Here is a 15133-nt window from a genome sequence, read left to right on the forward strand (position 1 = left end):
GGAGACCCCTGCACACTGCTGCTGCCAGCACAACTCAGCTGGCAGAGGGAGGCTTGGAGCAGCCCTACAAACACAGTTTCCTACCCACAACTGAGACAGCTGCTCCAGAAGGACATTTCAGAGAGCCTTAGGCTGTTCTTCATCATGGCCTCTAACCCAAGAGGACTACGGGAATTTTTTAAGTCCTCCACCCTGGATCCTGTGCTAAGGACTGGACTCCAGGTACATACACAGATTTAATTTTTACCCAATCCAAAGCACCTCCTGACTGAGATATTTAGATCTCATATTCGTCCTTGCTTCTCCCTGTCCCCAAATTCCATGCCTGTTCTGCCAGCAATATCCAAAAAAAGGTAAGAGGGATCCCTGTAGTTTACATAAGGGTATCTTATTGTGCTAACAGCTCCTCGGTCGCTAACTCCTGTCAAAGAAGTAAAGACATTTCTGGATCTTGACATCTGCCTCTCCTCCAGTAGGCATGGGGTGCTGGGGAAGCTACGCATGGGACTTGTGTTGTTATAATTGAGTCCTGAGGACAAATGTCATGAATCAGGACTAATTAACAGTGGAAAAGGCTTACAGTGTTACTGTATGAAGGAAGTGCACTCCCACCAGCTCTCGTTTACAGCACCACACTGGCCATAATGCAATTGGTAGGGGGTCCAATTTTCTTCTTTTTCCGGGAAAACATTTTCTTCAGCTCCCCCCTGAAGCTGTCATGGAGCCAGGCATAGAGGAAGGCGTTGGTACAAGCAGACATCATTGCAAACCAGTGGCACAGCAGTTGGATGAAATTGAAGTACTGCTTGTCAATCAAGCTGATGTCTATGTCCTTTATCATGTTGAAGATGTGCAGAGGCAGCCAACAGACTCCAAAGGCTGCCACCACTAAGACTAGCAAGCGAAAAGTCTTTCTCCTCCTTGCTCGGTCCCACTCAGCTTGGCCCTGGGTGACGTTGCCTGGCACCACACGGTTTTTCAGCTTGACTGAGATTCTCAGGTAGGACAGGGAGATGACAGCCAAGGGCAGTACATAGGTGAGGATGAGAGTGCTGTAGGCATAAGCTAAGCGATCTCTTTTCATGTGGAACCAAAACTCCTCGCAGATGGAGAAGTCCAGTTCCGGGAACTCTGCGTGGTAAGTGTGGACCAAGGCTGGGGCAGCCAAGGTACAGCTCAGCAGCCAAATAGCAGCCAGGATATAAGCACAAATAGGGATTGTGAGCCTCCTGCGGAATGGGTACACCATGGCATAATACCTATCAACAGCTATGACAGTCAAGGTGAAGACAGACACAAACACAGTGACAGGTTGCATCAGGAAAACGAAGTAGCACATGAAACGCCCATACACCCATCCTCTGGGCTCAAAGGCATACGCGAGTGTCAGGGGTACACAGGTTGCACACATGAGCATGTCTGAGAAAGCCAGATTGCCTACCAGAAAGTTGGTGACATTGTGCATTTTTTTTGTCTTGCAGATAACATAAATGAGAAGGTAATTCCCAATGACACCAATAAAAACCACTAGCGAGTAGCAGGGGATGATGAGTGGCTTGAAGGTCTGAACAAACTGGAGCCCTGAGAATAGATTGCTGGCATTGCTATGAATCACAGAGAGGAAGCTTTGGGAGGTTAAATTGTCCGAATTCATCATTTCCCTCCTTTTGTCGTCTGCCGTCAGCTGAGTGAAGTAGTTACCACTGCACTACTCCTGCGCTCAATCAGTGTGGATAATGAATGGATTACTGGCTGTCCAGAGGTTACCACATGGATAGTAAACAAGCATCCGTAAAAGCAAAAAGTGAAGTTGTAATCCTCGAGAGGCAGCTTTCAGCAATTCCTAAGAAAAATCAAATACAACCAATTTCCATTAAAGTCCTCCTGTATTTACTATTAAATCTAGGTTTTGACAGCATGCCACTTACTTAATAAACATTTAATGCAGTGAGTACTTACTGCTGTGGTTTTTTAAATCCCATATGATTTTCCTGTGGATGACAAGAAGTGCCCTAGATGTCTGTCTTCTGCAAATCCAGGAGCGTGTGTGTGTGTCATAGAGAGAGAGAGAGAGTATATGAGTGAGAAAGAGGGTGATGCGCATTTACAAGCTAAGTGGAGATCAGTGTTTTTAAACAGTCTTCACTACTAGGTCATGACAGATTTGTGTATAAGCTTTTATCCTGATTGGCTGTCCTGGGTATTACGTTGCTCTTTGCGTGTTTCTTACTGATAGTAATTAGTTCTTGAATACCCTTTCAAAAATTCCTGTTGCCTTCCAGTGCATCTATAATTGCCACTCACAGCTGAAAATCAATTTACATTCATTAACACTAACCCGCACAGTATCTAATCCAAGATCCGCTTTGCCACAGTCCTCAGAGTGTCCAAAAAAGCTACCTGTGAATTTGCTGCTATTATGTGGCTGTAGAACAGAATGGTAATAACACGCTGAAGCTAAATAAATGTTTATGCCACTAGAGGGACTCAGCTACGTACCCGGCGCATGAAGTTAGGATCAGAAATGTGAATTTAGCATGTAGCACAAAGGAGCTTATTTAACTTAAATTTATTTTCTAATGGTGGTACAATGTTTGCTTACCCATTCTGTGTATTTTCAGTGGGGTTTACACCTCTTTAAAACTAAACACATCCGAGCATCTCAAAGGAAATATTAGTATCCAAATAGCTTAGCTCTAAGGGTTCACCTGCGGTGAACTACAGCAAACTGTTTCTAATATTGCAGCTGCCCAAAAATATTTGGGGTATTTCTTCATTCCTGCAGTAGGTTTGTTAACCTTTTCTGTACCAGACAACAAGTGCTAACCAGTCTGTAAAATAGTCTATACTTGTTTTGTTTGGTTCAGACATGAGAAAGCAAAAAAAATCAGGATAGGTGCTTAGGGAGCACACATTTAAGCAGATGTCCCCATCCAGCTCTTATCTATTGCACTAATTGTCCCTTAACTCTCCTTCTCAACTACTTCTGGGACTAGGACTTCACTATAAAATAGTGAAACTCCACTGCATCTGTTTATAGCAGCTAGGGAAATGAAAAAATAAATGGAACAGCCTAACAACTTTGGAACACTTCAGGGCAGAGGACATTGCTAGGTTTTGCAAGGCACTCAGGGGATTTAGACTCAACTCCAGTGGACAGTTTATGTCTTAATCTTTTAGACTACACTAAGGAAATATTAACCTATTATTTTCTATGAGGCTATGGGCAGACACATATCTTTTTATTTGATATAATTTGACATAAACCAAAAGTTTAAATAGGTTTTATCTGTGTCATCATCCTTTCCCTTATCTTAAAACAGAAGCTAATCTTGTGTAGCCCTTGTTCAGACCAGAGCCATTCTCCCACAACTACTTATGATGGATGGGCATTTCAAACCTATTAAGTGCTGACTCTGTGCTGCTGCATTTATGGCTAGATTATGCTATGGACTGGAATATGGCTATAATTCTAGCCCTAGGGGAGAACAAGCACATAGCTGCGTTGCTCAGGAGTGCCATCCTTCACTTCATGGATGCAGTAACCTACACATGACCCATACAAAAAAATTGGATGTAATATCCCACTTCAGAGTTCAGTCTTACCTATCTGAGCTGGATAGGACCCAGAGGAATATAGTACCTCTTTATCCCTACATACCCAAACCCAGAATAGGAGAGGGACCTGAGGGTAGAGGTTGCAAAGAGGCAATGACGAAGGGGCTTCCTACTGCTTTCACCACCCAGTGCAACTGTACTATTTGGCAATAAGCAGCATGCTGAGGAAGTAATTCCTAAAACCTATAAATGCCATTGTTTCACTTAATGTGGGAGAAAAGTATGGTCTGATTTAAATCCTACTGAAGTAGGATTTCAGTATGCTTTGGGCATGGCCTCTAGTACAAGCCAAAAGACACAGAAAAATTATGGGGGAGCACATGTTTGACCTTCATACTGCCCACATCCTACTAGCATCACAAGGCTCATGCTAGGAAAGAAGCCGCACAATAATAGCAGTGCACACATATTAATTGAAAATTACATTTTTACCTAAGTGATTTTTCTGTTTCATTCCCAAGAGCTGCAGAGTAGATCCAATAAATATTCTCATTGTATTCCTATGAGAAAAAGGCTTGTATTTTGCTATGTGAGAATAAAATTCAAGCAAAATATCATCTAAAGTAGCCTTCAAGGACCCATTAATGCTCAGATCACAAAAATCTGTAAGTAACCCTAGAGGTTCTTTTGTTTCAAGATGTACCAAGCAATATTCCTGCATTTTCTCTTACCTTTAAACGTATTTTCTTCACCTCTGAAACCAGTAACCTGTACTCCTTCTGTCTGAAGGGTCTCACCCTATTTCTGTTAGTGATTTTCTGTTTGTTTTTGCTTCAGGCAGAAAACATCTTCAGTTCAATTGCACTCTACAGCCAAGACCTGGGAAGATAATATTTAACAGGGGCTTTAATAGAAAAAGTATTTCAGCATTTTATCCCAAAGAAATCCCCTTTCCTCCTTTTAAAATTACAAATATTAATCTTGTTTAGAATTTACTAGGCTAGATGCCAAAGTCCTTCCTGAACTGCGTATAAGTCTACTTCACACACAGAATTTTCTCATTAGCAGAGAAAAGGTCACAGAAACTGCATTACTGTCAGAGTAGAACTGTTTTGACATTCCAGGTATGTAAGAGTGTCACACATAGGAATGCTGATTAGTGTCTAATTGAAACCCTGGTCTTCCTTGAGTCAATGGAAAATGTTATACCTACAGCCAAACCAAGACTTCACAGAAACATTTCACAGTTGAGTTTCATGATCTCTTATGTTAACCTGTCCAAGTCTGTACAGACACTTTGGGTACAAATATAGTAAGCTGCTGAGTGACTTTCAGAAAGTGGAGAACCTTTTAAAGCACTAATGCTGTTCCTTACGTGCATGTCTAGTCATCCCTCTAAACCAGCATGATCCAGAAATGAGATCTGATCCTAGCAGCTTTACTTGCAAAGCTCAACAGTACTTCTTAAGCTGGCAGGCCCTTTCTTCTGTTATTTAGTCTTTGCAGACCAAAAAAAAACTTCTTCTGTCATTGAAGTCTCACAGTCTCAGGTGTTAGTTTTCCTGTGTTCTTGTTTATTTGATATGTGTCTTTTCCTGTAAAACACAACTTCCTTTTTCATCACAGAACTCCTTTAAAAAGCCTTTCACATTCTTCCAGGAATGTTCTGTGCAGAGCAGATCAGGTGGTTCTTGCAGCGCCTACAATAAAAATAGACACTTCACCTGCTTTGAATGTAGAGCTGGGGGTTCCTTTAGCAAATTCTTCTTATAACCAGCCTGTGTATCACACAACAATTTCAAGGCAAGGCAGCCTGTCCCTCCTTCTCTCATTTAATCACATAAATGCATTCTTTCTGCCTCTGCTGCAGGATGAGGCATCACGATCTCTAAACTATAAAAACCATGTTTACAACTAAGGTTTTTGTTTGGCTGGCTTGGAGATTCTTGGGTTTTATTGCTGCTTTTCTCAAATTCAACGTACCAAACTTCAGTAAACTCAGGATTCAGCTTAAAATAATACATTTAAACTGAAGAGATCTTAACAACTTGGATGAAGGGGAGGCTTGAATTTAAGTCAAAACATCCATGAGGTTATACACTAAATATAGAATAAGGGCTCTACTCTTCCCTGTGTGCACAGAATTCTTTGCTCAGCCTGCTGAGCAAAGCGAGACGAGAAAAGTGAGCTGGTTCCTTTGATGACAAAGATCTTGTGCTAAAATAAACATAACAGTGTAAAAACTGAGGAAAAATACAAGTGGTTTCCTGAGAATGAAGGTGCTGGTTCACAATTACCAAAACAAGGTAAAAGCCAAATGTAGAAGTGAATAAACTCATACTGTCAGGAGCTAGCTAATTCCCACTGCCAGGTTTTGCAAGACCTGGCACATAGAGCTGCTGAGTGAGAAGTAAGGGCTTTTTCTATCTTTAGGGCATGGGAACACAACCCTGTGACTGAAGGAAAGCAAATGGGTCACCTGTCCCTAAGAATGGGAAGGGGGGAATATGATGAGAAAGTGCAGGACCTTTACTCTGACAACAGTTTTACAGTAAGTTTTAGACCAGATTTAAGGACAGAGGCATGACAGAGAGAGGGAGAGGAGATGAAACAGGATACTAGAGGAAGCTTTTGACAAATTAACCTCCCATGTATGTGGTAGAAAACTGATTTTTCTCAGTGTAGGGTATGTAGTAGTTCTCAGTTTGGATTTACATAACACATGTGATGTGGTAGTATATGAGAAACCATCATCTATACCAGAGGAAATATCCTAAGGATTGTGAGGTAGGCAAAGAACAGCAACATTTATGAAAGAATTGGACTAGAAGAGAGCAACTATTCATGCTCCTCAAGAGACTTGCTTGGGATTGACCAGCCTTGGTAGCTCTTTTTGATGTTAGCACAAAAAGCAGGGCCACACCAAGTGAATTTGATAGAACCACCAAGTTTGGATCCTGAGATGATATGGAGGATGACTGCACAATTACACAGAGAAACTTTGAAAACCTCAAGGAGAATAGGAGGAGGTTTGATACCATTACAGAAGAAAAATTTGTCATAGAAGACAGGATCAAGGTCATCTGATAATAAGCATATTTCACTATGGCTTAGGATGGAGTAAATTCTGTTGCAGGTCTGTACAAAGGAGCAAGCAGTGCGTTTGAAAGTGCAAGGAAAGAAAATCTACTACTTCATGACAGATTCTACAGTGAATTTGTCTCTAGTTTGTTACAATCTCTGGACAATTTTCTTGCTATAAGTGTCTATTCACAGGAGCAGAATTGCACTGTATTCTTTAAAAACACTGGGGAGGATGGTAAACTCCAGGGAAGGTAAAGACATATTTAAGCTAAGGAACAATACTAACGAAAGAACAAACTCACCTGGGGCAAATTTAGGATGGAAAGTAGAATATTTCTAAGTGGGAGGGCAACAAATTTCCCCTTGGAAGTACTGGCTTTTGCAACAATCAATGTATTATGGGGGATAAAACACCTGCTTGTAACAGAAAGCTTGCTCCATTTATCACATGCATATGGTACGATTGTTTGTATGGGGCTTGGGCTTCAGGAGGTTCCTTTCCATCATACATCAACGCAGATTCAGACTTTGGGCTTCACTCAATCCTACTTGAAAGTAACTACACTATCATCTTTTTTTCAATAGTATTTCCATGATAATGTTGAAAAGATAGAATTAAGATTTATATACATGCACACCCACACACATGGGCACAGCTGAGACCAAGTCCTAAGATGTTTCTAGTGCTCTTTGTCGTTCTTTGATGTGAAGGTTTGTGCTCTAGTGCCTGTGCAGATCAACTAGAACAGCACTTGAATATTTGCCAGATGAACTTTTACTGTTGCTGATCTTGGCACCTGCTCAGAGCAGCCAATCTACAAAGTAGGGTGAAAGGCAGGGTCAGCGAAGTCACTCTGTAAAAACATTTCAGCCCCAAGGTGTTTCAATCAGTACAATCACTGATTCTCCTTTCTCTGCTCTTGCCCTCCTGCAGGATTGCTACCCAGAGACCTGACACAAGCAGGCTTCACTCCCCCACATCTCCACCCCCCTTAGATTTCCTTTGCCAGTCAAACCCACGCAAGAATTAGTGACCAAGAAAGAAGCTGACCTGATTTTTTTAATGTTAGGTTTTGGTGTGGATTTTTTGCTGTGTTTTGTGTTTTGTGTGGGTTTTTTGGGGGTTTGTTTTGTTGGTTGTTTTTTTTTTTTTGGCAGTGGGGAGGTTTGTATTCATGTTGAATTTGTTGATTGAGCATGCTAAAGCAGAATCTTGCGGAAAAATAGGAACTGGGTAAACAATTCTGACCATCTCCCAGTTGTCTGGAAAGACATAAATAGAATTCAAGATTTGTATTACAGATCCTTCTCTAAGATCACCACTGAAACATCTTATCCTGTTAGCACCCTTAATGCAGTAAGAGGCAGTTGCTGTCTTCATAGTCCCCCTAGACAGGATATACAACACTAGAAAAAAAAATAGTGGGGTAAAACCTCTAGAAATATCAGAGCTAGAAGTTTCCTACTTCATTTATAGTTATGATTTTAGGCAATAGTGTTGACATATCATGGTAAAGTGTGCTTACATTTGCTTTTTATAGCTAAGTCAGGACTAACCTGGGAAAGGTATGTGAATGTCTTTTATCTGAAGCCTGAAAGGTTCCTCTTACAAGAAAGGATTAAAATGAAAAAGTATGAAGGCAGATTTGCATATGCATCAGATCCAGCAATTCCTACCCTCCCACCCCGAAAAACTGGCATTTCTCCTCTGCTCCCAAGTCCTGAAGGGACTTGGAGTGCAATACCAATGCATGCCCCAAGCTAAAACAGACTGTGGGAATTAGCTCCCAGAAACATCTGCAGATTGAATGCTGTGCCCCGGAGAAATTTAGTATTAGAAATGTTCCCTACAGATGTAAACAGCCAGGAGTCAGGGTCACTCCATACCCTCAGGGTGATGCATGCAATTTAGCCCTGGTGTAGAAGACGGCTGCCAAGAAAACCTGACTGCTGAGGCTTGACTTTACAGCAACAAGAGAAAACGCTGCCTGGCCCGTGATACTTCTCCACAGCACCACGGAGAAACAGTGCCCCTCCGCAGTGCCGTGCTGCTGGGGTTTGAACACCTTCCCAGGGGCACGCACCACCAGAAGGCTCCCTCCCCGAGTGCTCCCCACCTGCAGCACCACGGACGGCGCCCGCGCCCGCGCCCCGCCCCGCCCCGCCCCGCCCCGCCCCGCCCCGCCCAGTATCGCACCGCGCCGCTCCGCACAGCATCGCACCGCACCACTCCGCCCCGCACAGCCCCGCACCCTACTGCCCCGTCCCGCACAGCATCGCACGGCCCTGCAACACCCCGCACAGCCCCGCCCCGCACCGCCCCACGAAGCACCACCCCGCACAGCCCCGCACCGCACCACACTGCTTCACACTGCCCCACAGAGCCCCGCACCGTACTGCACTGAACCGCACAGCCCCGCCCCCCCTCAACCACACAGACCCGCACCTTACCACCCTGCACAGCCCCGCACCGCCCTGGTGTGGAGCAGGCTGCGTGGTCACGCCTTCACCCGAGGAGAAGCTTCTGTCCCCCCGCCGTGACAAGGCAGGTGAGCCCAACATCCGCCTGTGGGTGCAAGGGCAGGACGCAGAAAATCCCCCCGCACCTGGGAGCTCTCGCACCACGCGCAGGATGTGCTCTGCAGGCAGAAACGCTTGGTGACAACCCATGAAAAACAGGCTGGCCAGCAGTTATATTGAACCCTATGCCCAAAGGGGATCTCTCCCCAAGAGCCACGGGAGGAAAAAGCATTTCCTGCTTCCTGCATTATCCCAAAGTGCCCATCTACCCTGGTGATGGGCAAAAGGCAGAAGAGAGCAACTGCTGCCTGATGTTCTGTAGTGCCCGCATTGCCATATGTTGCAGTTTTCATGGGGCAACAGGTTCAATTAATAATTGTCAAACAGAAAGGAAAAAAACACAGAGGACCAACATCATTCCTGTCATTCTTAGTTGTTTATATAAAGTAATAAAATCCAACTTCCATTTAATTAACTATCCCACTAACAACAATTTGCCCTGGAGCGCTGAAAGCTCATAATACTAAAGGTTTGTGTGGAGGACTGTCATCTAGTTTGGTTATAGTTTGCATAATAATATTATGCGGAGATAAGAACACTATTTGGAAATGCGTTGTTCTGCTCTCTCATGCAAACTCATGTCTGAAGAAAAGGGGAGAAGAGAGACTGGACTTTAACAACCTACATCATTAGGAGAAAAAAACAACATAACTTCTAACGAAGCCTTCCGTATGTTTTCAGCCCAGTTCCATTTACACTAAAGAAGTGGTATTTTAAAAAAGAAAATAAAACATTTTTCCAGCGTATTCACAGCCAGGCTTGTTTATGGTCACCTCCCCCTCCAAATGTACACATTTATATTTGCTATCAGAACACTCTGTGTTCATTGTATCCATTTTAGCTATCCTTCAATATCTTGGTTTATTCTCTTTCCCTGTGTCCATTTCTCTCATCTTCTTTGGCTGCTTATTTTTTCCCTGCTTCACAGTGTCACTTACAACAGCCATTAAAGGCATCCATTGGAAGATGAGAAAAATATGAAGCAGAAAAGGCTAAATGTGGAAGAAATGAGATGAACACAGACGGTGAATGATCATTTAATGATGACTCCCATTGCCATAACTCACACACACCCCACTTCTGTTGCTTATTCTTTCATGTTATTCTGATACATAGTGGCATTGGTTATAAATGGCAATACTCCCGACTTGAGATTCTCTTCTCATGAACATCAAAGTGAATTTTGCTGCAGATTTCAGTATCACCGATGTTCTTCCATGCTCTTTTCTTTAACATGTTTGCTTTAGACTACTTCTCTCCAGCCTCTGTTAGCTTTTCCTCATCTTTTTATACAATACATGTTTGAAACCACAAAGGCCATCAAACTTCCTTTATTGCAGCTCCTTCCAGCTCACCTCTTCCAGTCCTTCCTTTGGATACTCTTCCGCTGTTTAATGAAGCTTCCTAAGCAGGAATCCAGCCCCATCTGCTGAGTCCCTCAGCTCATGCTTGACAGTCCTATTATTACCCATGGATACTATCCCATTACCTGATTGCTATTAGCTTAAGAGTTTAGTCTCCAAATAGCTTCCCCCTAACAGTTCACTTTAAGTAGTGTTTTGTTCATTTTATTTCTTCATTTGTGTTGGGAGAATTGTTTTTATGCATGGCCTTTGTCAAGTACCTGAGCAGCATCAAAAGTCATGGTTTAGCTCTAATTTTATGAACACTCTTGTTTTCAGCTGAATGCATTGATTGAACTACCATCAATTGGAAGACTTGAACATGCAATGTCTACAATATATATCTATCACAGAATTTATCAATTTTCCACAGAATTTTTTATTCTACAGAACAAATCTGTTTTGCTTTGCAAAATTTCTGAATGTCTGTTACCCAGGGTCCCTAGCTTCAGGGCTGGATGTAACCACCATCTGATGATGGTGAATGATAGCAAAACGTGTTCCCATGACTGCTCTGAAATATGCTGTTTGAGGCAGAGAAATTTGCCTTTGTTTTTGGTTTTGGGGGTTTTGGGGTTTTTTTTTCTGAAACAGTGGATTCTTTCCTCCTTTCCAGGTGACTAACGCCAACTCTACCACCAACCCAGTCCCCACTGTTTCATTAAACAAGTGAACTCCACTGTTTTATGAATGTTGACTTCATATTCATTAACCAGTGCATGTGGGGATCTTAACCTGGAATTTTACATTCTGTTGGCTTTGCTAAAATCTTGCAGTAGAACACTGCAGTGTCAGAATAGCTAACGGCTCAAGTGCAATACCTTCTGATATTGTGCAATACATGTGGAGAACTTGGCTGAAATCTGTGAGGTCTAGCATGCCCCAGATGTTTACATTTCTCACATCACTTTATATATATTTTGTTTCATCACTGCAAAATAATAATCCTTTCCTATCATGAAACATAAATGTTGTTTCACACATTGCATTCCTAGTAGTAGTGAATCATGAGAACCGGATCCTCATTAGAGTAAAATGAAAAAGCTCCATAGAAGTGAGCTGATATATGGTACATAGGACTCCTTTACTGTTTTAACCCTATTGTTCTAGTAGTACTCCAGGTGTTCAGAGAGACTTGCAGCCAGCATTACTTATTGAACAAGACCTGCCCAAACAGAAAGCAACTTAATCACTGCAAATGTAACAAGGCAAGAAGCTCACAGCATTTTATGCACAATAATGAACGTGTCTTTGTGACACCAAGCAACGATCACTGTCATCTCCACGCCAGCGGGGACAAAGCTGAGGCTGGATAATTTTTACCCTGAAGCAGGACAGATATTGCTGGTAGAATTGACAGGGGAATGTAAATCTGCTGATATCCTACCTAGGCAAACCACCTTTCCTATTACTATATAAGGTGTCATCACTCCAGAGGAATAAGAAGGTAAGGCAAGAATTTCTAATTATCCATTTTCCCCTTCCCCTGTCTTTTTTCCGACATTGCAAAAGCCTAAATTCAAGGAGACAAAATCAAAATACATAGCCCTAGGCAACAAACTCCTCCAAAGCTTTTTCTGAAGACATCCGCACTGTTGTATTTTCAAAAAAAAAGGCCAAAACTCTATCCTATATCAGACATGGTTCCTATTTTTGGCTCTAGCCAGAAAAATAGCTTTTACGCCTGGTTACAGTTTTACTTAGCAAAAACATTATACAATATTCCGGTCAATAGAAAATGAAGGGGGAAAAGCCCACTGAATTCTGACCTAACAATTAGTCTCTCTGAGCACTGAAAAAGTCATTTTACAGTCATGAACCCAAAACCCCTTCTTCTGATAGCTTGGAGAGGAGTGGTGCACCTCAAACACAGAACAGAAAACATTGTTGATAGGGAGTGATTAAATAAGCTGTATACATACATGTTCAGAAGAAGTGGAGTAGCTGTATCTATTTAAGCTATTCTTTTTTCTTTTTTTTTTTTTGTTGTTGTTCCCACTGAGTATTTTAATTGAAAAATACCCATGAGAGCTTCTAGAATATTCAGAAAAATACACCATCAAATGGTAATTTATAAAATTCTATTATATCCTGAAATATCAGTAGCAGTTTTATGTCATGTTGAAGGAAGTTAAATACTTGGAGGAGTTCTGGGATGACACTGGCATTGACATATTATTTTCTATGCAAGCCTGTGGGGTCACAGCCTTCAAAACAGCTAAAGGGCTACTCTGCTTGCATCCAGATCATGAGCCAGAAGAAACCAAGTCCATTCCTTTTTGCTCCCCAGTCTTGTTCTGGTTTACATCAACTAGCCTTAGCTCACAAGGGACAGGCTCCAAGCTGAAAGAAGGCTGCAGATATGAAACTCAGCTTTGAGGTCTGAAGACAGACAGAGGCCACAAACAGGGTGATGTTGGTCCCCACAGCCCCAGTCCCCTTCTCAGCCACCTGCATCACCTTAACCATGCTCCCAGGCAGAACAAAGACCTTCTCTCTCCTCAGGTAGCTCCACATGAACCCCAATAATTTGTCCCTCATGTATTTCAACAGCTGGCATGGACCTGCCTGGCTGGAGACCATCCCTGTCAATGAAAAGAGATTCCCACATAGCTGCACCACCGTGATCCAGAGGTACAGAGAGGTAGTGGGCCAATAGACCAGTAATCACGTCAGGTGCTTCTACAGTATGCAGATCTAATTTTTCAGGATAGAATTTGTAAAATCTCAACATTTGATCTGGCCCACAGTGAAAAGGAAAAGCTTTGAAATTATTCACATAGCATTTTTCTCCAGTTCCTCTGAAGCACTTGTTACCCCACAAAGCAGCAGTGAAGTCAACAGCTCTAGAAATGTTTTTCAAATCTCTTCATTTGTATCCTTGGGAAAATAGAGCTACGATGAGTCTGGAGCCTCAGTGCCTGGGGTCTATTCCCTGACCAGTGACCTTCTCCATCTAAGATTCAAACTCCTATTTTAATCCTAAAAACCCATCTTTGCCATACCATGGGATGATGAAAATACCTCCCCATTCTGGTTTTAAATACTCAAGGTTATAACTCCCCTTCACATGACCTCTGAACCAAACCTACAGAGCCCTGGGTTCACACCTCACTTCAGTTTTAACGAATTGTGATGAAACCTCAATAGCTGAAAGCAAGACAAAGGCATCTTTTAATTGTCAGATTAGCTGGAGGGAAGAGCTGGAACTGCTTTCAGTCTGGAAAGAAGGGGAAATCATTAAAGGAAATCATCCCCTTTTCTTTCTCCAAGTAATTAGAAGAACCATCTGTATGTTCATTCCACTACAGTTAAGGGTGCAGATTAGCATTTCAGAGACATTTGAGTTCAACCAGAAATACTTTGATGTGTTCACATGAATGATGCTAAAATTTCTAAGGCTCTCAATGTTATACAAGTTAAAAAGAGTAAACATGTCACTTTCCAGTCTCTCTTTTTAAATGACTATTCAGTAGAGCCAAATTTACATTCAGACATTTTTCCTTTTATCTCCAAAAGCATATTTAAAAAAACTAATATGTTCCCATTAAAATCAATATTGTATTTACATAATACCCAGCTATAACTCTGTGGTACTGACAGACTATGTAGCACACGCTGCCATAACGAAATCAAAATTGTACAAAAGGCTTATACAAAAATCCAGATATAAACAAGGAAAGTAAACCTTTTAGTTATGACTGGTTTTACCCAACAGGAAAAATATTTCTTCTGTGATTTACAAGAATACAGCAAAATTTCAGGTCCAAAGTCATAGATAACTAAAGGACACTGGAAAGAGAAAATGAAAACAGAAAAATTCTACAGGCTTAGTTTCACAAATATAAAACAGAACACTCTCCGGTGTGGGACCACCTCTGGTTAATCTGGAAACAAATCTTTACCACTATGAGTTCTCTGAGTACTATAGAAATCTACATTTGACCTGAGGCAGAATGGAAATTATAAGATAATATAATAGACCCTACAGACCTTATAAATCAAAGACCACGGGATGCCTAAATCATTCAATACAGACCTCTCCATGACTGAAATTAACTCATATGGATAAGTGAAGCTGAATTCAGTTTTCCCGAGATCCTTTGTGACTGTCCAATTCTCTTAATATACTTGTTCCAGTCATTAGACAAAGTTCTTCCCATTTATTTACCAATAAATGGCAAAATCCAGCTCCGTCAAGGCTACAATTGCCCTCCGTGAACCCAAGTCTGTCCTCATCATCTGTCATTATAAATAATCAATTAACTTAAAATAAAAATGCACATCTCAGGAAAGAGCGTTCTGAGCAGTAACCACAACTTTAAATTTCCCATTCACATAGTGAAAAGAGCATCTTTTCCCGTGAAAGAAAATGAAATTGCCAAGGAAAATCACAATACTCTAGAGCTGGGCATTGCAAACCACTAACAGCTTTCACCGTTTCTTACAGACCTCTCTGTTCAGGGAAGCCAAAACCAGTGGACTCTGGGGCGTTATTCTTTCTAGAC

The 15133-nt window shown here is 41.9% G+C and overlaps 1 protein-coding gene across 1 annotated transcript; it reads right to left on the reverse strand.

The window, feature by feature from the left end:
* Nucleotides 1-622: 622 nt before the first annotated feature.
* On the reverse strand, nucleotides 623-1834 carry PRLHR (prolactin releasing hormone receptor). The gene has a single exon (XM_075107933.1). The coding sequence runs from the start codon at nucleotides 1655-1657 to the stop codon at nucleotides 623-625; it is 1035 nt and encodes a 344-aa protein (XP_074964034.1). The 5' UTR covers nucleotides 1658-1834.
* Nucleotides 1835-15133: the final 13299 nt, after the last annotated feature.

This window comes from Phalacrocorax aristotelis, chromosome 12 (assembly GCF_949628215.1).
Source record: "Phalacrocorax aristotelis chromosome 12, bGulAri2.1, whole genome shotgun sequence".
Classification (NCBI taxonomy): Eukaryota; Metazoa; Chordata; class Aves; order Suliformes; family Phalacrocoracidae; genus Phalacrocorax; species Phalacrocorax aristotelis.